This window comes from Marmota marmota, unplaced genomic scaffold (genome assembly GCF_001458135.2).
Source record: "Marmota marmota marmota unplaced genomic scaffold, marMar, whole genome shotgun sequence".
Classification (NCBI taxonomy): Eukaryota; Metazoa; Chordata; class Mammalia; order Rodentia; family Sciuridae; genus Marmota; species Marmota marmota.
The window spans coordinates 20936425-20959046 of record NW_026000082.1 but is presented as its reverse complement, the minus strand read 5'-3'; the positions used below and the strand labels follow the sequence as shown (position 1 = coordinate 20959046).

At 49.8% G+C, this 22622-nt stretch overlaps 1 protein-coding gene across 1 annotated transcript; it reads left to right on the top strand.

The window, feature by feature from the left end:
• Nucleotides 1-654: 654 nt before the first annotated feature.
• Nucleotides 655-22306, top strand: Ipo13 (importin 13). The gene is made up of 20 exons (XM_015485123.2): nucleotides 655-1522; nucleotides 3297-4033; nucleotides 10303-10443; nucleotides 10554-10695; nucleotides 10804-10970; nucleotides 11178-11298; nucleotides 11385-11532; nucleotides 11954-12135; nucleotides 12222-12248; nucleotides 12446-12580; nucleotides 12751-12894; nucleotides 14473-14553; nucleotides 15106-15243; nucleotides 15407-15503; nucleotides 18632-18684; nucleotides 21147-21213; nucleotides 21302-21360; nucleotides 21496-21585; nucleotides 21880-22061; nucleotides 22138-22306. Exons 1-20 carry the CDS (start codon nucleotides 1439-1441, stop codon nucleotides 22232-22234), a joined length of 2892 nt encoding a protein of 963 aa, XP_015340609.1. The 5' UTR covers nucleotides 655-1438; the 3' UTR covers nucleotides 22235-22306.
• The last annotated feature ends 316 nt before the right edge of the window (nucleotides 22307-22622 follow it).

The window sequence follows — 22622 nt, the reverse complement described above, 5'->3', positions numbered from 1 at the left end:
AACTGAACCGAAGATATGCAAAATACTGCCCCAGAACACAAATGTGCGCTGCTCTTATTTGTCGTATACATAAAGGAAACTTATGAAATTCCTCCGAGCACTGTCCATGGTATGTGATTTCCTGGTTGCTTATTGAGTGGTGCCGAAAACCACCCATCTTTTTATTCCTGAGGCTTACCAAGCCCCGCTCTTAACTTCTCAGGGTGGTGTGGTTGGCCTCCTCAAAAACAACTCCTTCCCTGGTTCTGACGTTGTGCCAGGAGGAAAGCATGGAAGTGAACCAGCCCCTTTCCCTCCCTTCTCCAGCCCAGCTCGCATCTACACCCAAAGGCCCCCTGAGTCGCGTCCTCTCAGGGAGCTGCCCCGCAGCGCCCGCCATCGGTGTGCCTGGGAGTGCCTGTCAGCCGCGGTAGGCCTGGGACAGGCTAAGTTCCGCCGGTCCCAAATCCACGTGTTCCCGCCCGCCACTCCGCCAGACGCCGCCTTCCGGCTAAGCTCAGGGCGGACTTCACTTCCCAGGGTGCGCAGCGGCGGGGCCTTGCTCCGACGGGGACCTCGGGTGGCGCACCGCTCCGTCGCCTGCTCGGGGACGCGCGAGCTGGCGCGAGGACAGGGCCTAGGACCCGGAATGAGTTTCCTCGTAGTTCCGCTGGGCCGTGCCGGGCTGTGCCGGGCCGTGTCGGGCCAGGACAGGGGGGGTGGGGGCCTGAGTTAGTGGAGTCAGTGACAGGCGCTCGGGGCAGCCCGCGCCTTACTGAGGTCCCCGCCCCGTCCCTGCCGGGCCGGCTCGTCTGTCAGTCACTGGGGCGGAGGCAGCGGCGGTATCGGGGCCGGAGCCAGGCTGTGAGCAGAGCGCGGGCCAGGCCGAACGGAGAGAACCTGCCACAGCCCCTCAACTCCACGGACTCTTCGCCCCAGACTCACGAAGCTGCACCCCCCGCGCTTCTTTGGACGCCTCCGTAATCCGCGAAGGGCTTTCTCCCCCGTGACCCCTCAGCCCCGTGACCTCCTCATAGCACCCAAGCGCTCACCCAGACGAGGGTGTTGTTGGTACAGGCCGTCGACCCTGTGACTCCTCACGGGCCAGGGTCTCGGTTCCCCCCATAGGCCTCCCTCCCCAATGACTTCCTCCTCATAGATTCTAGGGACAGAACCGTGACCTATCATTAGGACCAGCGTCTGGGAACACCTCACTGACGCGTCCCTCCTCAGAGTACCCCTTAGTGGGTCTCCTCCTAAGAGCACCCCTTTTGGTCTCTGGCAAGCTCCCCACCCCCAAACGAGGTGGGGAGGCCTCGGCAGCCATGCCCTCCCTGGGCACCCCCTTACCCCACCAGTCCCTGGGCGCCCAAGCCGGGGTCTAGCAGGGGGCCAGCAGCCAAGGGGCTGGGGCAGAAGACAGATCAGGGTCCACCTCCCTGCCAGGGAGGGAGCAAAGATGGAGCGGCGGGAGGAGCAGCCGGGGGCTGCAGGGGCTGGAGCAGCACCAGCCTTGGACTTCACTGTGGAGAACGTGGAGAAGGTATGAGGGCTCTGGGGTGGGAACCCCAGTGACAGAGCAGAAGTTCTGGGGACTGACACTAATGCCAGAGCTCAGACCTGGGCTGGGTGCCCGCTGGGATAGTGCTCCCAGAGCACCTGGCATTTGCTGTCTCTGGGCAGGCAGTACAGCAGTGTTGCAGTATCTAATGGGCTATTTTTGGCTTTCCTTAGACACAGCTCCCCTGTGGACAGATACTCTTGGGTCTTGGGCTGTTGCCTTCAGGGTACTGATGACTTGGACTTCCAGCCAGACTGGCTGTTGTCCAGCTGTATGGGAAATGCATGAGGGTGCCATAGGAAACCAGCAACCCAGGAGACCTGCAGTTCAGTAACCCCTCCACCCCCCAGAAACCATACTAATGCCAAATTATCCTGGACCTGACTTTGTTCAGCCAATGGCTTAGAAAATATCTGGCACTAAAACAATCTGGGTAAGGTTTTCGCTTTTTTTTTTTTTTTTTTTTGAGAAGGGTCCTTCCTTGATTGGATGGAAGCCAAACCAGTCCTGGGAAAGCAGGAATGGGGCTGGCTTTCTTGTTTTGTGCTGTGTCCAAGGGGTCTGGCCCTGCTGGCAACCTTACAGGACCTTTCCTTGCTCACCTGCCCATATAGCTTCCTGCCATATCCCTCCCAGGCTATCCCATTGCTCAGTACATCTTTTCTGAACTGCTTCTTGGGTTCTATTCTGTGTTCTGCTCCCAGCAGCCTGGAATGGAGGAATTCATGCCCCTTGGGATGAATGGGGACACCGGGCTACCTTGCTGGAAAGCAGGGGATAAGTTGCAGATGTTCACTTGTTATTCTTGAGCTCTGTGTGCCATAACAAATGCTGAAGGTGCATCCCTTCTGCTTCTGTTTTATGCCTATTGGCATCCCTGGAGGGCCAAACAAGGGACAGTGGCTGTAACTGGCTGTCAAAGGTATAGACAGGGCTAAGCCTAGTTGGATGAAGCCTGTTTAAGAGCCATGGTCCTGGCCTCACTCTCCCACCTCTTGGGGCTGGGCAGTGTTGGCATGGTGGTGCCCTGTTTCATGCACTACCCGGGAGACAAGCCAGTATTTTCTTATTGTGTGAAATCCCACTGCAATTGGGGCCCTGGGGATTCTGCTAGTTGACAGCTCCAGGCTAGGTATTTGCCAGGGCTGCAGTGATGCCCAAGGTTTCTCTGGATCCAGCTTGTTGAACCCTCACTTGAGCTCTCTGAGGGGTGTTTTCACTCTCCCTTCCAGTATGTATCTGCCTTAGGGCTGCTTGGCATGAGTGTTAGTCCTGCTTAGATTTCAAATTGGCTTTGGTGCCAGCATCTGGAGTAATCTAGGGATGATCCTAGGGGAGTGAATGGAGCTATCGGAGTTGATGGGAGCAGCTGTGCCTGGGAGGGTCAGGGCCCCTCAGGCTATTCCATGTTCATCTCAGACTTAGCTTTATCTCTATGGAGCCATTCTTCCACCTGGGCCTTGCCCTTGAGTGCCTACCCTTGGGGAGCCCAGCCTCCTCTTTCTGCTTTCCTGTGAAGATTCCCTCTCTGAACCCATAACATTTTGCTATAAGAAGAGGATATGGTAGAACATGGGCAAGATTCAGGCTCTCAAAATATTTGCAGGACCCCAGGTCCAGGAAACATTGTAAGGCCCTGAGCCACCCTTTCTGCCCTCACCCCAGTCAGGGAGAGGGAACAAGTCACACCCTCTGTTCTGGGCTCTGGCAGGATCCAGAGTGGCCAGCATGTGCTCAGTCCTGTCCTGTCCTGCAGGCGCTGCACCAGCTCTACTACGACCCCAACATTGAGAACAAGAACCTGGCTCAGAAGTGGCTGATGCAGGCCCAGGTGTCCCCACAGGCCTGGCACTTCAGCTGGCAGCTACTACAGCCCGACAAGGTGCCTGAGATCCAGTACTTTGGGGCCAGTGCCCTACACATCAAGATCTCTCGCTATTGGAGTGATATCCCCACTGATCAGTATGAAAGCCTAAAGGCACAGCTCTTCACCCAGATCACCCGCTTCGCCAGTGGCTCGAAGATTGTGCTGACTCGGTTGTGTGTGGCGCTGGCCTCACTGGCTCTCAGCATGATGCCTGATGCTTGGCCATGTGCTGTGGCAGATATGGTAAGACTCTTCCAGGCTGAGGACTCACCAGTGGATGGCCAGGGCCGCTGCCTGGCCCTTCTAGAGCTGCTGACAGTACTGCCTGAGGAGTTCCAGACCAGCCGCCTGCCCCAGTACCGCAAAGGCCTGGTGCGGGCCAGCCTGGCAGTGGAGTGTGGGGCTGTCTTCCCATTGCTGGAGCAGCTGCTACAGCAGCCCAGCTCACCCAGCTGTGTACGTCAGAAGGTGCTCAAGTGCTTCTCCAGCTGGGTACAGCTGGAAGTGCCACTGCAGGACTGTGAGGCACTTATTCAGGCTGCCTTTGCTGCTCTGCAGGACACGGAGCTCTTTGACAGCAGTGTGGAGGCAATCGTCAATGCCATCTCGCAGCCTGATGCCCAGAGGTGAGCTGGTCCCCGCCTGCCCAGAGAGGGAGTGCCTGTTTGGCCAGCCACATATCCATCCATCTGTTCAATAAACATCAGTGAAGTGCCTATTGCATGCTTGGTCCTATGCTAGAGGTACAACAAGGAACCAAATAAGACATGCCCCCTGTCTTCATGATTTAGAGAGCCAAGCAGACATTCACACAGTTAATCATCCAGCAAATTATTCAGTTAAAATATTTGTCCATTCTCTTTCTCTCAACCAGTCACTAAGTCCTGGCTGTTCTGCTCCTGACCATATTGCAAATCTATTCTTTTCAATTTCCATTGCTACCACCCTAGTCCAAGCTGTCATCATCTCTCTCCCCAGATTTCAGTAGTTTTCTCACCAGTCCCCTGGTTTTTACTCTTGTACCCTTTATTGTACCAGCAGCCAGAGTTGTTCTTTTGAAAATGAGGCTCTAATCTTTTCTTTCTGATCTGAACACTTCTGTCACCTCTCTCTGCTCTTAGGATAAAATTCAGAATCTTAGTGAGGCTCACAGTCCTTGATGTGTTGCACAGTGTGGCAGGACCAGCCTTATCTCATGCTATTTCTCCTTGCTTTCTACTATCCTCTTACCTGGTCTTTTCAGTTTTCTGAATGTCCTGTGTTTCTTCTAGTCTCTGAACATGTACTTGACATATCACCTCTGCCTCAGATTTCACTTCCAAAGGGAAGTCCCCCATGATTTTTAAGACTAAGCTTGGTCTTCTCTGTTGTATTATTTATGGACTCTTAGTATTTTTTCTTCTTATCCTATAACCTGATTTCATTATAAATCAGCGTATCTCCCCGTTAGTCACTCAGCTCTGTGAAAACAAGGACTGTCATTTTGTCCTTATTGTGCTTGGCACATGATAACATTCAAGTTTTGAATGGATGAAAAGAAGGAATTATCTAATGGGGAGGGGTAGAGGAGAGGGAGATTGGGTGAGGAGAAGGAATGTTCCCAGCTTCAGGAACCACAGCAGGTGCTAAGGCCTGTGGTGGACAGCACAGTAGTGCATTCAAGGACTTAGAAGAAGGTGAATGTAGTGAAGTGTTTGGCAAATGTGTGCTGAGTTGGGTCCTGCATCTGGGAGCACATAGGTGGAATGCTTGAACTTTTACATGTCAGGAGCTCACAATCTGGTAGGCACACAAATGAGCATGTGCATTGGTATGATGAAAACTGAAGGAGAAAGTAGGGGCGTCTAGGAGCCCAGAAGCAGCATTTAATGTAATCTGAGGGTTGTGAAAGACTTCCAAGCTATATTTGGAAGGCTTGTAAGAGTTAGCCAGATAGAAGTAATGGATATGGGAAGGATAGTCCAGACAGATGCAAGAGCCAACGGATGAGAAAATGAGAGTACATTGAGTGGTAATTTGTAAATCATTGGTATGATTAGATAGCAAGGTTTAGGGGCCATTATTTGTAGGAGATCTAGGCCCAAATCATGCAGGACCTTGTCAGTGTGATCTTCATCCTGAGGATGATGTAAAGTTATTAAAGGATTTTTTTAAAATATTTATTTTTTAGTTGTAGTTGGGCACAATACCTTTATTTCACTTATTTGTTTTTATGTGGTGCTGAGGATTGAACCCAGGGTCTCGCACAAGAGAGGCAAGCACTTTACCGCTGAGCCACAACCCCAGCCCCCTTATTAAAAGGATTTTAAGCAGAGAAAATGGTCTGCTAGAGTTTTGGAATAAGGTGGGTTGGAAAGTCTTCAAGACTGGAGACCTGATACTTGACATTTCAAAGATAGGGTTTTGGGAATCCTTAGCAAAGTTGGAGGGGAAAACTATTGAAAGAGACTGCATGCAAGAATAGCCCAGGTTTCCATATCAGTAAAAAAATGGAGGTGATCATATCAAACTGACAGAGTTGTAAAGATTTAAATAGGGTAAGGTGCACAGGGTTGGCCCCTGATCAAGACTATTTTAACTCCCTGAGTAATGGGACTTCTTTCATGGCCCCTCTGTAAAGGGATAGGGTAAGAGGCATAGGGTTGGCCCCTGATCAAGACTATTTTAACTCCCTGAGAAATGGGAGTCCTTTCATAGCCCCTCTGTAAGGGGGTGGGGGAGTTAGTAGCCCCTATTTGTACATATAGGTCATTGGTATGTCACATATTTTAGACTGGGGACAGAATGAGTGGTTGTGTATATTTATGTTTGGTTCTTGTACCATATGTGATAAATTTAATGGGAACCTTGTTTATTTATTTATTTATTTTAAGAGAGAAATCACATAGTGTTAAACACACATACTATTAAATTGATTGAAGTTGTTTATGGTACTGGGGATTGAACCCAGGCTTGCTGAACTGCCGAGTCACATCCACGGCCTTTTTAAATTTTTTTTATTTTGAGACAACAGTTTGCCAACAAGCTTAGGGTCTAAGTTGCTGAGCCTGGCTTTGAACTTGCGATCATCCTGCCTCAGGCTTCTGAGTCACTGGGATTACAGTGCACCATCACACCCCACTAAGCTGTTTACTTTTAGAATTGGGCATAAAAAGTAAAAACTGAATCTTGCAATAGATAATGGGCCTAGTTGATCAGTGGCTAAAGCACATGCACATAGATAATGCCCGTAACCACTGATTTTTAAGACTAAATTAAACAAAACATTGAGTTAGTGTTTTTGTTTTTTTGTACCCAGGATTGAACCCAGGGGAACTTAACCACTGAACCACATCCCCAGCTCTTTAATTTTTTATATGAGGCAGGGTCTCACTAAGTTGCATAGGACCTTGTTAAAATATTAAGGCAGGCTTTGAATCTGCAATTCTCCTGCATCAGCTTCCCAAGCTGCTAAGATTACAGGTATGTGCCACTGCACCTAGTTTGGGGTTGGTTTTAAGAAAAAAAGAAAACTGCTTTGGGGCATAGTGGTACATACTTGTAATCCCAACAATTTGAGAGACTAAGGCAGGAGGATTGCAAGTTTGAAACAAGCCTGGACAATTTAGCAAGATCTGTCTCAAAATAAAAAATGAAAAGGGTTGAGGATGTAGCTTAGTGTTAGAGTGCCCCTGGGTTCAATCCCTAGTACTGGGAATGGGGGGTAACTTTTGGTATGAAGATTAAATAAGGACATGCCTGCAAAATTTTAGCATGATTCCTGCATACTCCATAAATGACAGTTTTTTGTTTTTGTTTTTTGGCTAGTTATTGGTATTGTTGTTGCATTGATAGTCAGTATACTTATCTCCTGGCTTCTCAGTTTTCCCTCATAAGGTGGATACCAAGTCCCAGGTCAAGGCCTCTCTTGGCAGCCTAAAGCTCAAGTGCTTGGTGGCTAAAAGAAATTGATTAGGACAAGTACCTGGGTGATGTAGGGTGTCCTTGAATACACCCAAGTTTACCTACCCAGCCTGTCTCAAGGGCTTTGGCAGGTAATTGATGCCCCTTCTCTTCTGAACGAATGAGCGAGCAAGGAGCCAGTGAGGGAACCCACAGCCTCCTGAGCGCCCATTGGCTGCAGCCCCTTGGTTGCTTAGCAACTCTTCCCATTTTCTCAGCTCTTCTCCCAGAGCTCTAATTGCAGGTCTGGGCTGAGCTCAGTGTGAGCAGCAGCCAAGGAGTCCCCAGCAGCCTGGCCTCAGCTGCTGGAGCTGACCAACAGCAGCCAGGTCCTTTGAATCCAGTCTTAGCTGTAGTTCTAAAGTCATCCTCCCAGTCATCCTTCATCAAATCTAGAAACTTCTGGGGCTTTAGGCTTATTCTTTCCACTCACAGGTCTCTGGCATTTGTTCTCAGATGGTAGGAAATCTTTGTAGGAGTTTTTCCCCTGAGTGGGCTATACCCAGCCCAGAGTCAGCTTGGGGCTTGCTCTATACAGTCTAGTTTCCTATTTTTGGCTTAAGAAAGTCACCTTCAGTGACTTTGATTCCTGGGTCATCCAAGTGCTGCCTTCCCCAGGTGCTCTGACATCAACCTTTCCCCTGGCTGAGCTTGCACACAGTAGCCATTTTCCTGCTTCTCCACAGCTATTGCTGCTTCCTGGTCTTCTTTGAAATGTAATTTTTTCCTAAAATATATTTTTAATCCTGGAACTGCTTTTCATTGGGGCCTGGGAGAAGAGGAAAGGTGAATTAGACAGAATGTTGGGGGCTCCCCTCAGAACTGGAGATAAGGATTGAGATCTGCATGAATCCTTTGGGAAATTTTTGTTTGGACTCTGAAAGGGAAGCAGAACTAGAGCAGTTTCAGGGGTTGTCTCAACCTGCAATCTGTTTGACCTTGAATGATACTCTGAGCCCTTCTTGGCTACATTGTCCTTGATTTAGCCTACTGTGAGGCTCAGGTGAGACAAATTAATAATCCTCACTGAGTACCTACTGTCTGTATGAACTTTGGCAGGTGGAGAGAGTCTTGGAATACAGTGGAGATGCTATGGGGTTAGGTACTACCTCTTGTCCCCAGCTCAGCTTCTGGGGAGCCTGTGGGCCATAGCCCTGCCCCTGCCCCTGTTCTTTGTACCAGAGTCTGGCCTGAAGATGCCCATTGTCTGGTGGTGCAGCCTGTGTCAGGGGCATGAGACAAGCTATCCCAGCTGTCTCCAGGCAGCACCCTCTGGGGCTGTCTCTGAATCAGGGGTGTCCTGGTATGGATAGCCTTTCCTGCCAAAATGGGGATGTGGAGAAGGAAGCTAACATCCCTGAGCTGGTTGCCTCTTTTTGTTCTTCTCATCTTCCCATAAAGTTATGAGGCTACTGCCTAGCAATCTACCTGGAGCAACTCCAGACAGAAATCCTTTGGGAACCTCAGTTCTCTTTCCCTCCATAGATTGCTGTGGTGATACTGTGATTGACAGCAGAGAGTTCCAAGCATGTGATTTCCTCTAAGAGGATGGCTTATTCTGCTTAATCTGGTTCCCACATATTGGGATCAAGCTAGTCTTCTCTCAGTCTCCTTTGTATACTGAGCTTCCTCTGCTCCTCCTTTAGGGATCATTTTGCTTCAGGCCTCTGACCTGGATGGACCTTTTTCTCATTCAAAGCTTTGTCCCTGGGCAGTTCTTATCTACTCCCATACCTTCAATTACCAGCTGTTAGCTGATGACTCTGAAATCTCTCTCTCTTGCCCTAACCTCTCTGCTGGGCTTCAGGGTTTTATATCCTGTTCTTTCTAAATGCCTCTGCTTGTATATCATGCCTGATTCTGAACTTTGCACTTTTCTACCTCTCATTAATGATGTAACTGTACCTCTCTACCAGGTCTTAGTAAGTAGCTTCACCCTTTACTTACTTGGAGAGTTATCCTTGACTTCCCAATCTTTGTATTCAGTCTCTCGTCACTTCCTGTCCATTTTGCCTCTTAGCGCTTTCTCTGAATTTACCATCTGTACTTCTCTGTCCCTATGCCACCAGAGTACACAGGAATTAGGGTTTGCTAGGAGAGGGTGGAATTGATAATCTCATGAGTTTTGCTGCTTTCTGAAGTCTTCCTTAACAGGGGTCTTGACTCTCCCACCTTGTCCTTCTTTCCTAACAGTGACTGTATTAGTTTCATAGCGCTGCCATAACAAAGTACTTCAAACTGAGAAGCTTTAAACAACAGAAATTTATTATCTCACAATTGTGGAAACTAGAAGTCTGAAATCAAGTGTCAGCAGGGCAATGCTTGCTCTGAAAAGTGCAGGGGACTCCTTCCCTACCTCTTCCTGACTCCTGGTAGCTTGACTTGTAGCTGCGTAACCCCAGGCTTACCTTCATCCTCACTAGGCATTCTCCCTGCATGTCTCTGTCTTCACCTGTCTTCTTATAAGGACACCAGTTGCATTAGATTTAGAGCCCACCCTGCTCCAGGATGACCTTGTTTATAATGAGCCTTTTTCTAAATAAGGACACATTTTGAGATATTGGGAGTTAGGATTTCAACATATAATTTTGGGGAACACACATTTACTGCTGATCCCCCCAAATTTATGTCACTCTGACATACAAAATATATTCACCTCATCTAACCTCAGAACTAATAAAAGTTTTAACCCATTCCAGTATCAACGTTTAGTCACTTGGAGGACATAATTCAACCTATAACACTGACCTTTTCATACTTCCTTCCCAGAGTTCTCCTAGGACCTAAAGTTTGTCCCAAGATGGACAGCATCAAAGCTACCATGACCTCTTTTTTGCTTAGGATTTGATAGGAGTGGGCTCTGATGGAAGACAGGGAGATTGTGTCTTTTTCTCAAAGCTTGGTGGGGGTTGAGCAGACAGCTCTGATGAGTCTCCTCATCTCATTACTCTAGGTACGTGAACACACTTCTGAAACTCATCCCACTGGTGCTGGGACTGCAGGAACAACTGCGACAGGCAGTGCAGAATGGGGACATGGAAACTTCCCATGGCATCTGTCGCATCGCTGTGGCCCTGGGCGAGAACCACTCCCGGTAGGGAGTCGGGGGCAGCTGGTGGTGGGATAGCAGAGCCCTCTAAGAAGTCGGATTGTGGAACCCCCTTGGGGAGGTGGAATGACCTTACTATATCTCCTCCTCTTCAGGGCCTTGCTGGATCAAGTAGAGCACTGGCAGAGCTTCCTGGCACTTGTCAACATGATCATGTTCTGCACAGGCATCCCTGGCCATTATCCTGTCAATGAGACTACCAGCTCCCTAACTCTAACTTTCTGGTACACACTGCAGGTATGTCTATGTCAACACCAGTAGGTCTGGGACATCATGGAAGAAAGTGGATCCTTGGGCTTTCTATGGCTTCTGAAGTGGCTCATTGTTTTCCCCTGACCCTCTCAGGATGACATTCTATCCTTTGAGGCAGAGAAGCAGGCTGTATACCAGCAGGTGTACCGACCAGTCTACTTCCAGCTGGTGGATGTGCTTCTGCACAAGGCCCAGTTCCCTTCTGATGAGGAATATGGATTCTGGTCCTCAGACGAGAAGGAGCAGTTCCGAATTTACAGGTGATGCTAGCAGGCTAACCCTAGCTAACTGGAATCCTGAAATAATGAAGGCAATCAGGGAAGGGACCCAAGGCCAGACTTCCTGAATTCTAGGATTCCTTTCTCTATTCTTTAGGCATTTTTGCATAGGGTTTGGGGGTCCTGGGATAGGCTCTTAGTCCTGGGTCAGGATCCAGGCAGTGTAAAAGACTTTCATCTGCTTCTCAGGGTGGACATCTCAGACACGCTCATGTATGTCTATGAGATGCTGGGGGCCGAGCTGCTCAGCAACCTCTATGACAAGCTGGGCCGTTTGCTCACCAGCTCAGAGGAGCCCTACTCCTGGCAGGTACCTCCCAAACCTGATTCCCTCAGCCCTCCCTGACCTGTCACACCCTCCTCCTCAGCCAAGCCAGTGGCATCCTCTTTCCCCAGCACACAGAGGCTCTGCTTTATGGCTTCCAATCCATCGCGGAGACCATCGACGTCAACTATTCTGATGTGGTGCCTGGGCTCATTGGTCTCATTCCACGGATCAGCATCAGCAACGTACAGCTGGCAGATACTGTCATGTTCACCATTGGTGAGACCTGGCAAATATCCATGACCACATTCCTAGACCCATAGCAGCCATCCTTAGCCATGGCCAGCCTGCTCTTTCCTGTCCAAAGTGGGAGAGACACATGGCTCCATGCACAGTCAGCACTGCATCCAACTGTCCCTGCAAGTGTACCAAGCTGCATTTCAGTGAGGCCAGTGCACTGTCAGTGGATCAGCGGTGTTGCGCCTCTGTTGAGTAGTAACCCCTTCCTGCTTCTCAGCTGTGAGACTCACATTTGAGCATGCATATTCTCATGCATTCTGTCCTCTGAATGAGCACTCCTCTGTGCTGGTGCTATGACTCGACCCTGCCAGGAGCTCAGCTTGCCTTGAGGGAAATGGTACAAAACCAAACCTGGCCTGTCTCAGAGATCCTTCCCTTTCTTTTTTTTTTTTTTTTTCAGGAGCTCTGTCTGAATGGCTGGCCGACCACCCTGTCATGATCAACAGCGTTCTGCCCCTTGTTCTGCATGCCCTAGGCAATCCTGAGCTGTCTGTCTCTTCTGTGTCCACCCTTAAGAAGATCTGCCGAGAATGCAAGTATGACTTGCCGCCCTATGCTGCCAATATCGTAGCTGTCTCCCAGGTATGAAGAGGCAGTGCCTGGGTGGTGCTGGGCCTCAGGGTGCACTGCACTGTGCTGATACCGTGTTCCTGTATTTTTATATCCAGGATGTACTGATGAAACAGATCCACAAGGTATGACTCAAAAGTTTCTAGGTGGTTTCCTTGGGGTATTATGGAAACCTCTTATCCCCCAAAATCCTGGTTTCTACCTTATCCTACCCTTATCCCTTATTCTCTGTTGTTGGAAACCTTCCCCAAGAGGCTCATTCTCCTTTCCATTCACAACCAAATGTGGTCAAGATGGACGGTACATGTTTTCTGCCCCACAGACAAGCCAGTGCATGTGGCTGATGCAGGCTCTGGGCTTCCTGCTATCAGCCCTGCAAGTGGAGGAAATCCTTAAGAACCTGCACTCGCTCATCTCACCCTATATCCAGCAGCTGGAGAAGCTGGCAGAGGAGATAGTAAGTGAGCTCTGGGGGCCAGGGCAGCACTGGGACTTTGGGGCTTCCCCTTGTGTGAGCTGTGACTGCTGAGGGGTTGGGTCAGAACTGACCCTTGAGGCTGGGCCTGAGCAATCTGGGGACCAAGCTGGAGCTGGGAGATCTGGAACTTGATTCACTTCTCCTCATAGCCCAATCCCTCCAACAAGCTGGCCATTGTCCACATCTTGGGGCTTCTCTCCAACCTCTTCACCACACTGGACGTCAGTCATCACGAGGATGATCATGAAGGTCCTGAGCTCCGGAAGCTGCCAGTGCCACAGGGACCCAACCCGGTGGGTGGCTTGTCTTTGCCATTGCCCCCTCCCCCATGGGAATGTCATTGTCACTCCCCACCTCTGTGAGTAATGTTGTCATTGTTTCCCTGGCCCCTTGCAGGTAATATGTTTGGTTCTCTCACCCCAGAATGATCTTATCAATGTCTCCCACCCTGTAGCAATGTCATTGTCATATTCAGTTCTGTGGATGTTTTCCTTGTTCTCAGCCCAAAGGGGTGATGTTATTGAGGTTCATTTGCCCCGGGAGGGACACTGACCTTCAACCCCCTCAACTGTTTTTTTGAGCCCTCCTTCAGTCTCTGACTCTGTGGCATCTTCTGCTTGGCATTCATTGTCCCCTGTGGGCACTGAGGATGCTTACATACTCCATAGGTAATGGTTCTTGCCTTCAGGTTTCTGTCAGTCTAGAGGAAATCCTTAAAAACAGATTGCTGCAAAGCAGTGTGATAAGTACTGCCCCCCAGACAGTGTGGATAAGCTTGGTCACAGCGTGGTAGGGTGAACCTTACAACCTGTTTTCCCTGGGGCAAACCTTGACTTCCCACTCAAAACTCAGCATGTCGGGCTGGGGTTGTGGCTCAGTGGTAGAGAAACTTGCCTAGCATGTGTGAGGCACTGGGTTGGATTCTCAGCACCACATATAAATATATGAATAAAATAAAGGTTCATTGACGTCTAAAAATTTTTTTAAAAAACTCAGCATGAGTATCTGACTTGTTCATCTCTTGGGACTGTGTTGGGTAGCAGGTGTGGTTTTGAGTGAGTAGTTTGCATACTGTAAAGGTCAGTACAAATATGAGGGACTGCTTTGGTCATTGTTCCTGGAATTCCCTCAGGGTTTCTCCTGAAGAGAAGGAAGCCACATGCATCCTGATCCCTCCATTTAAATCCTGGCCCCAGTTTCAGTTGCTCTTGTGGCTCAAACCCAAGCCAGGCCCACCAATGTCCCACAGAGCCCCTTCTGTGGCAGTCATCATCCTGCCTTCCCTCCCCTCTCAGGACCTTATCTGCTTTCTTCTTCTCCATAAGCTGCCCACACCTACACACCCCTGGGACTCCCTATTCCATGTCTCTAGTCCATTGCCTTGGTTTTATTGAACTGAGTGGATAGAGAGTAATTTTTTTTAATATGTATTTTTTAGTTATAGGTGGACACAATATCTTTATTTTTATGTGGTGCTGAGGATCAAACCCAGTGCCTCACGAATACTAGGCGAGTGCTCTACCTCTGAGCCACAATCCCAGCCCCTAGAGAGTAATTAAAAAAAAAAAAAAAAGTTTACAGATTTGTCATAATCCTTTTTTTTTTTGTATTTATTTTTTTGTTGTAGTTGGACACAATACCTTTATTTTACTCATTTATTTTTATGTGGTACTGAGGATCGAACCCAAGGCCTCGCATGAACTAGGCGAGCGCTCTACCAATGAGCCACAACCCCAGCCCTGTCATAATGTACTCATGATGTCCCTGCTTTGAAGTTTGAAGCTTCCTCTGAAATAACCTCTAGAATTCAGATCCCCCTCAGGTGGGTGGCAGGGATGGTGGGGGCACTTCACTTCTCCCTGTGTCTTCAGGTGGTGGTGGTGCTGCAGCAGGTCTTCCAGCTTATCCAGAAGGTGCTGAGCAAGTGGTTGAATGATGCCCAGGTGGTGGAGGTGAGCCCTGATCCTCACTCTCTGCTCCCATGGTGACTTTGCTCAGAGGTAGAGCCAGGACTTAAGAGTTGCTGCCCCACTTTGGTTGGCAGTGGTCTGGAGGAAATAAGGGGGTGGAAATCTTGTCCTACAGAGACAAGGAATCTTCTGGGAAGATATTTAGAACTCTCCAGTATCATAAGAAGTACTCAACAAAAGGGCTATGACATTAGGGCTGAGAGATAATCAGGTATCTGTTATAGCATCAGAGACCTGCCTTTGGTCCCTTCTCAATTCAGGCTTTTGTTGCTGTTGCTGCTCTCTGAGAGGAAATGGTGGAGATGTAAGTAGCAAGAGTTAAGTGGCAAAGTTTCAGCCTATGCCCCTGTGTGGAGGGCTTTTTTGCCCCCTGCCTTTCAGGGTGAAGGTCAGATTGTTTATCTTTCTTGGTTTGCAGGGCTTGGCCAGGCTTCTAGGTAAGGGTCCTTTCTTAGGCCCCCTCTGGGCAGAGCTACAGTTCTGTTCCAGCTAGTGGTGACCTGCTGACCAGGGCCCCTGTGTTTTCTTCCCAAGGCGGTGTGCGCCATCTTTGAGAAGTCTGTTAAGACCCTGCTGGATGACTTTGCCCCCATGGTGCCACAGCTGTGTGAGATGCTAGGCCGGATGTACAGCACTATCCCCCAGGCCTCTGCTCTTGACCTCACTCGACAGGTGGGCCTTCTGGTTTGGGCAGCTCTGGATATCATCTTAGGCAGAGATCTGACCTGGGTGGGATGGGTTAGCAGGCTGCATGGCTGGAGTCCCCCACCACAGTTAGGGATTTTGACTTGATAAGAAGTGCCCCAGCTGACCAGTGTTCTCTGCTTTGTTTCAGCTGGTCCACATATTTGCTCATGAGCCGGCCCACTTTCCCCCAATTGAGGCCCTCTTCCTGCTCGTCACCTCCGTCACACTCACTCTCTTCCAGCAAGGTAGGTCCTGAGCAGGGTCTCTGCTGCTGTCGCCAATGCCACTGCCTCTGCTTCCCTGACTGGGGAGCCAAAGCTGCCCACTGTGTTCTCTGTCCCCTGAGTTGCACATGGGACTTGGATACTTGTGGGATGAAGAACAGCACAAATTTCACCTTACAAATAGTTGACACTTCAGGTTGAAGTGGATAAGAGGGTGAATGATGTCTTCTGCTGGCCTGCTGGGCGCAGGGCCAGCCTGGATATCGGGGAAGACAGGGGCAAGGCTCTGAGGGACTTGGGGCACTAGGCTGGCTCCTTTCCTTTGGGATGTAATGAGAAGTGGGAAGCACATGGGTTTTGAAGTCAGGTAGACCTAGATTCTAAGCTCATCACCACCAACTAGTTGTGTGACCTTGGGCAAGTCACTTACCTTTGCTGAGCCTCATTTCCATATCTGTGAAATGGAGAGATCACATATTTGATAGGATTATTATAGGTTTAGGCACTCCCTTTGGGGCCCTGGCTTGGGGGTTTTGCACATAAAGTACTCAGATTGGGGATCCTTTCCTCACATTAAGGTTTAGTCCTTTCTAGGCCCAAAGCCAAGTACCTTTGGCACTCGTCCCAGCCCCAACTCTTTGTGACCTCTGAGAGATATGAGAGCAGCCTCCAACCTTCCCCAGCTATCTAACCCAGGCATCCAGCCTAGGAAAGAAACAGCACTGCTCTGCCAGCTTTGTGAATCTTGCCTGGATTTGTAGTCCCAGATTTAAGACCCACCAGAGAGGGTTGGTGATATAGCTCAGTTGGTAGAGGGCTTGGGTTCAATCCCCAGCAACATAAGGCCCTGGACACAGGGTATCCTAGGTGAAAGATGGGGCTGGGATTCCAAGGCTCCTGTCCTACTTTTCCTCATCTTGAACAGGAGCTGGAGGGGGCTGAGGAATGTAGGCAAGACANAAAAAAAAAAAAAAAAAAAAAAAAAAAAACCACCAGGAATCTCAGCTGGAGTCCAGAGTGTTCTTTGTTTATAGTCTCAGTGTCTGGTCCCTTGGTCCTGGCCTCTCTTTTCTCTGGGGTATGGGGTAGGTCCAAACTAAGGGGAAACCTGAGCCAGAAACCCAGTGCAGTTGTCCTCAACTCTACCTCTCCCCATTCCTTGTACCCTCTTTGGGACAAATCCCAATGGTGCTAACTCTGTGCATCTTTCCTCCTCTCCCTCCATGGGTCCTGCCTCAGTTTAGGATTGTTGAATTACTTCAACAATTTTCCACTTTGACATGTGCACTTCTCTGGAATCCATTCTGCATACAGTAGTTTGTAAGGTTCTCTATAAAACACAGATCTGAGCATTTTCCCTTCCTTTCCTTGCTGCCTGTTGCCCTCAAGTTGTTGTCCTATTCCCACCTATATAGCAAAACTCTGGTGTACCTCTAATGTGTACTTCTAATGTGCCAGTGTCCTCATGACTGCTGTAGAATCCACACTGACTTTTTCCTTACCTCGTCCCATTTCCTTACAACTCCTCTGACTGGAATGCCCTGGGCCGTTTACTGGATAAACACTCACTCCTCAGGCCTTAGACAGGAGGAAGACCATCAATCCTCAGAAAAGTGCCTCTGAGGCAGAATTGGGTACTTCTAACTTTGTGCCGAAATTACATTGTGGACACACTGCTGATACAGCACTGACCACACACAACAACCAGATTTTGTGTCTGTCTTTCTTCTAGACTGAGCCCCTCAAGGGCAAGATTAAGCCTCTTCTCCCTGCATCCCCAGTGTCCAGAATGAGGCCAGCATAGAGTGGGCCTCAGACGCTGTTAAATAAAGGAGGATGAGGGCTCCTTGCCCTTGGAACCTTTCTTCATCACTGTCTGGCTCACCTCCAGCAGAGCAACTGAGCTGAACATTGAACCCACTTTTCTACAGTGGCACCAGGCATGGGGCACATTGGGACTTACTTTTGAGGACTTGAGTAACTCAGGGTTCAGAGAGGGACAGCCTTTATTGGTGGTTCCTAGAATCCTAGAGAAGGAAGTAGGGAAGAGATTATTATCTTTGTTACAGATGGGGAAACTGAGTGTTTGTGGCTTGCACAAGATCACACAGCTACTTAATGGTGTCTCAGGCAGATGTTTTTGCACTGCATCCTCCGAAGAGTGGAGAAGCCCAGACAGGAGCTCCAGGTGCATGCCTGTTCTTGCCATGGGAATTATCAGAACTGGAGGCAGAGGTGTCCAACATCATATTTGTTGGGGTTGTTGTCTTGATGGGCAAGATGGTCCCTATACCTGTATGTCATCCCAGTTGTAGACGTCCTAGGGCTCTGCCTTCCCACTGGACCATGGGGTGATACGGTGACTGGTTTCCCTCTTCCTTGGCATGTCCAGATGGTGGGAGCTGGTCCTCAGTCCTGAGCTTGGCTGTCTGCTAAGTCTGTCCATATAGAGGGACCTTGCCAGGGCGGGGCTCTCATTTTTTGGACTTATGATACCATTTACTCCCGTAGGCCAGTGACTTGTCTGGCCAGCCCCAAAGCACATGGGGTACTGCCCTATCCAAACAGAAATCCTTTGGTTTAAAGTGGATGGAATAGAATCTTCTCCTTGGCCAGACTAAGAGCCCGCTAGCCATGGAAGTAAGGGGCACTTTCTCAGGCCCTGATGCCTTTGACTCTCTAGGGTCATCAGTTGGGCTTTAAAGGAGGGGCCAAGGACTGACCTGCTGCCAGCCCTGCCCTCCTCTTCCATGGCTGTAATAGGAAGGTATATGCCAAGAAGCAGTGGGTTTACCCCAGCTTGGTGGAGGCCACAGTAAGAGTGTGGGGGCTATTTCTTCAGCGATATGGAGTCCAGAATTGCTTGAGCACCAAAGGAACACTGCGGGGACTGGCCTGAGGAAGAGTGGGAAGTAGGTGGAAGGCCCCTTCAGGGGAGCTGGGGCAGGCCCGTCCTTCACTTTGCCGTCTCTTTCTGTTGGGCTTCTCCCAGTTCATGGTTTTTGTATGTTTTGTTTCTTTATCTTGCTTCCTGCTGCTCATGTGCCCCCACGCTGTCTCCCTGCAGGCTCTCAGTCCCACATAACTATATGAGGTTGAGTTGCTGTTTGTATAATTTTTTCTTAAGTTCCATCTTTATTATATTTTAGGGCCCAGGGATCATCCTGATATTGTTGATTCATTTATGCAACTCCTGGCACAGGTGTGTTTTAGTTTTATTCATTCACGTTCTGTTCTCTCTCTTTCTCTTTCTCTTATGTTGATATTCAATTTAAGCCTATTTTTAGCTTTCTGTTGACAAATTTTTTTTTTCTGTTCAGTTGAATAGAGTTTCTTCATCTGTTTCCGTGGAAGTTGACAACCCAACATCCTCCTTTAGTGCCCCTTTGCCTCAACTAGCTCAGTCTCCTACAAAGACCAGGGAGAGGCTGATCCCGAAGGGAGGGAAGGGGGCCGGCCTGGAGGGAGTGGGGAAGGGAGTGGGTGGTGACTGTGCCCAGCAGTTCCTGTGTGGCTGGCTTGCCCAGGACATTCAGGGATAGGGCTGGAGTTGAAGGGTCTGGGCTGCACTGTTCCCGTGCTCCTGCCGGGAACTGCCTGCCTCTGCACTCCCAGCCTGCTCTAAGAGGTAGGCCTGGAGCAGCTCCAGAGGGAAGGGCTAAAGGTAAATGTGAACACTGGAGCCCGGAGTCTGGCTGGTGGAGAGGTTGTGCTGCTGCTGGGTGGTGGGGTGCAGGCTCCACTGTGAGACCACGTTATGATGCGTTTGTGTCTGGTATGTGTCTAAGTGTGTTGCACCTTATTTTGTATGTATTGAGTTTGATTTGTGAAGAGAGCAGAAATCTGTAAGTAGTATGTGTATTGTTTTGGGCATTGAGATAAATGTGAAGTTGAAGTGTGGGCATGTGCGTTGATGCATGTCGTACATTGATGTGTGTAGTACGTTTGTGTTGTTGTGTTGGTGTTGTATTGAGGGATGTTGAGTGTGGAATGTGATAGAGGGTGTATATTAGGCTGTGGGAGTGTGTGTGTGTGTGTGTGTGTGTGTATGTGTATGTGTGTTCGTACTGGGGATTGAACCCATAGGTGCTTAACCACTGAGCCACATCCCCAGCCCCTTTTAATATTTTATTTAGAAACTGGGTTTTGCTGATTTGCTTGGGGCCTTGCTAAGTTGCTGAGGTTGGCTTTGAACTTGAGATCCTCCTGCCTCAGCCTCCTGAGCTGCTGGGATTATAGGCATACACCACTGCACCCAGCAGGAGTGTGTTTTTAATGGAGGACAGGAATGTGTGTTGTGTGTTGGCAGTACAGAATTAGTATGATACAGAGTGCTGTGTGTTTAGGGACTCCTATGGGGTGGGGGAGTCCTGTGAGTTGAGGTAAATGGAGTGTGTCTCTGCTTAATTATTCCACAGATATTGACTGAGTGTATAATACATGCTTAGCACTCTGCTAGGTGCTAAGGATATAATAGTGAGCAAATGCAGACATGGTTCTTGATCTCATGGAATTTACAGTCTAGTGGGGGAGTGCGAGGGGAGAGGATGGAGAATGTTCTGAGCCTGGATGAATATGTATATGGGTATCCACAAGGATATATCTTTGGTGGGGAGGGTGTTTGAATGTGTATTTGTGGGTGTGCTGGGAGAGTGTACATACGTGGGAGGCCTGGGTAGACTGAGAGTATGGGTATGTGGATGGTTTGGGATGTGGGGTGTTTGGGTGTGTGACTCTGTGGTGAGGGTGTGCTGCAGATATGGGACAGTGCGTGCATGTAAGGGATTAGGATACCGCTGTGTGAGTAGGGCCTTTCAAGTGAGGGTGCATGTCGGGATATTTGCACATGAGTGAACATGGGGTAGCAGGTATGTGAGGGGTTGAAGGGTGGGGATTTGTATGATATGCGCTGGGGGCATTGCCCGGGAAAAAGCAGTGTTTGAGGACTGCTGGAGCTGTGCTGAGTGTATCTTGTGACCTGAGGATGTGCCAGTCATGTCCTGGTACCAACTGGAGCAAGTCATCTGCCCCCTCAATCCATCTGCTCCCCCCATGGCAGCACTGCTCCTAGGGTAGTTATGGCTGAGAAGGCCCTGGACACAGGGTATCCTAGGTGAAAGATGGGGCTGGGATTCCAAGGCTCCTGTCCTACTTTTCCTCATCTTGAACAGGAGCTGGAGGGGGCTGAGGAATGTAGGCAAGACATGGTGGGGGTCTGCTGGGCTGGGGGTCCATGTCCAGCTGCCATCTCTTCTTCCTGCTGCTCTGATCATAAACCCAGGGGGGCTCGACTTCTTCTGTGAATGAAAGCAAAATAAGTGTTGGATACCTGGACCCTGCAGGAGGTCTGGCCCCTGGTGGAGAGGGGAAGGAAGTGTTCGCTCTGGAAGTGACTTATGACCCACATTTTTCTGCATTATGATCCCCACCTCCAACCTTTCTTTCACACACCTGTACATTTATGTACACATACATTTACACAGAACCCCTTGGGCTGTTCCTCGCCTGACCAACTGAACTGTGGAGTGGTCTGGGTTCCCCAGAGATGGCTGGGTTGCAGCCTTTACCTGTGATGCGTGAAATTAGGGACTGGGGTGGAAGGTGAGTGGGGGGATGGTCCTTGGATTTGGCTGGGGCTGGGCTTACCAGCTCCACCTCCTGCAGGCTCTCAAGCGGAAGCCAGATTTGTTCCTGTGTGAACGATTGGATGTCAAAGCTGTGTTCCAGTGTGGTAAGTGGGGCCAGGTGGACAGGTGGGCCTGGGGCTCCCCTGGGAGGATTCTTAGGCCCCATCTGATCTGCCTTTGTCTCTCCCACAGCTGTGTTGGCCCTCAAGTTCCCTGAGGCACCTACTGTCAAGGCCTCCTGTGGCTTCTTTGTGAGTCCCATGCTGACTGATCCCCCAACCCTGCCCTGCCCAGGACTCTAGAGGATAGGGGTATGGTATGTAGGTGTCATCCTCAGGAAGAGGTGGGAAGGATCCAGGACTGACAGACCTCTCCATCCTCTGCAGACAGAGCTACTGCCTCGGTGTGGAGAAGTAGAATCTGTGGGAAAGGTGGTACAGGAGGACGGTCGTATGCTGCTTGTAGCAGTGCTAGAGGTGAGCTGGAGCAAGTGGGGATTTGGTGTTGGTGGGGAGGCCCTCACTGCTGAGGCAACTGACTTTCTGGGAGGCTGAAGAATTTGGTTCTCTAAGCTCTTGGATTCTGATTCTTCCTTCATTAAGTGGCTGAAAAGTTGTTAGGATTGCTGCGAGGATTAGCTGTCTCTGAAAAAGCAGTATTCACTTGTGCAATGTGGCTGCAGAACTGTCCCAGAAACCCTGGGGCATGGTTTGGCCTCCTGGCTGCAGAAGAGGCAAGACCCGGGTGTACTGAGAAGCCCTTTCCTTCAGGCCATTGGGGGCCAGGCCTCCCGCAGCCTCATGGACTGCTTTGCCGATATCCTGTTCGCCCTGAACAAACACTGCTTCAGCCTCCTGAGCTTGTGGATCAAGGAGGCACTGCAACCACCTGGTTTTCCTTCTGCCCGCCTCAGTCCCGAACAGAAGGACACCTTCAGCCAACAGATCCTTCGGTGAGCAGAGCTGGGGCAGGGAGGAGGTGGCAGTATTGGTAGATAGTGCTAACCTGTTTTCCCTTCCCTCCTCCAGTGAGCGAGTGAACAAGAGGCGGGTGAAGGAGATGGTGAAGGAGTTCACACTGCTCTGCCGGGGGCTACATGGCACAGATTACACAGCTGACTACTGAGGGGCGCCCCCGCCCACGTACTCCTTTTCACCCCTTCCTATTCCCAAAGAGTAAACCTGAACCTTCACTGTTGCTTCTGCTTTCTTTTTTCTGCCACTGTCACCAACTGAAAGCCTGTGCCTAGAAGCGCAGGGAAAGAATGGGAGGATGCTTGAACCTACGCCTTGGTCAAGAGTGGTGGGGACACCCTCTAGCTCCTGGATGGGAGAGGGGACTCCCGTAGCCAAGCTGCCTAGGTTGGAACCATTCAGAATATTGCTGTTGCCCTTGGGGTGGCAAGAGATAGAGTGGCTACAGTAGTGTTAGCAGCTCTCAGCTACCATTAAATTAGTTCCAGTTTGCACGCATGCATTATAATCAATAATGCCGAGTACTAGGCACCTAGCTT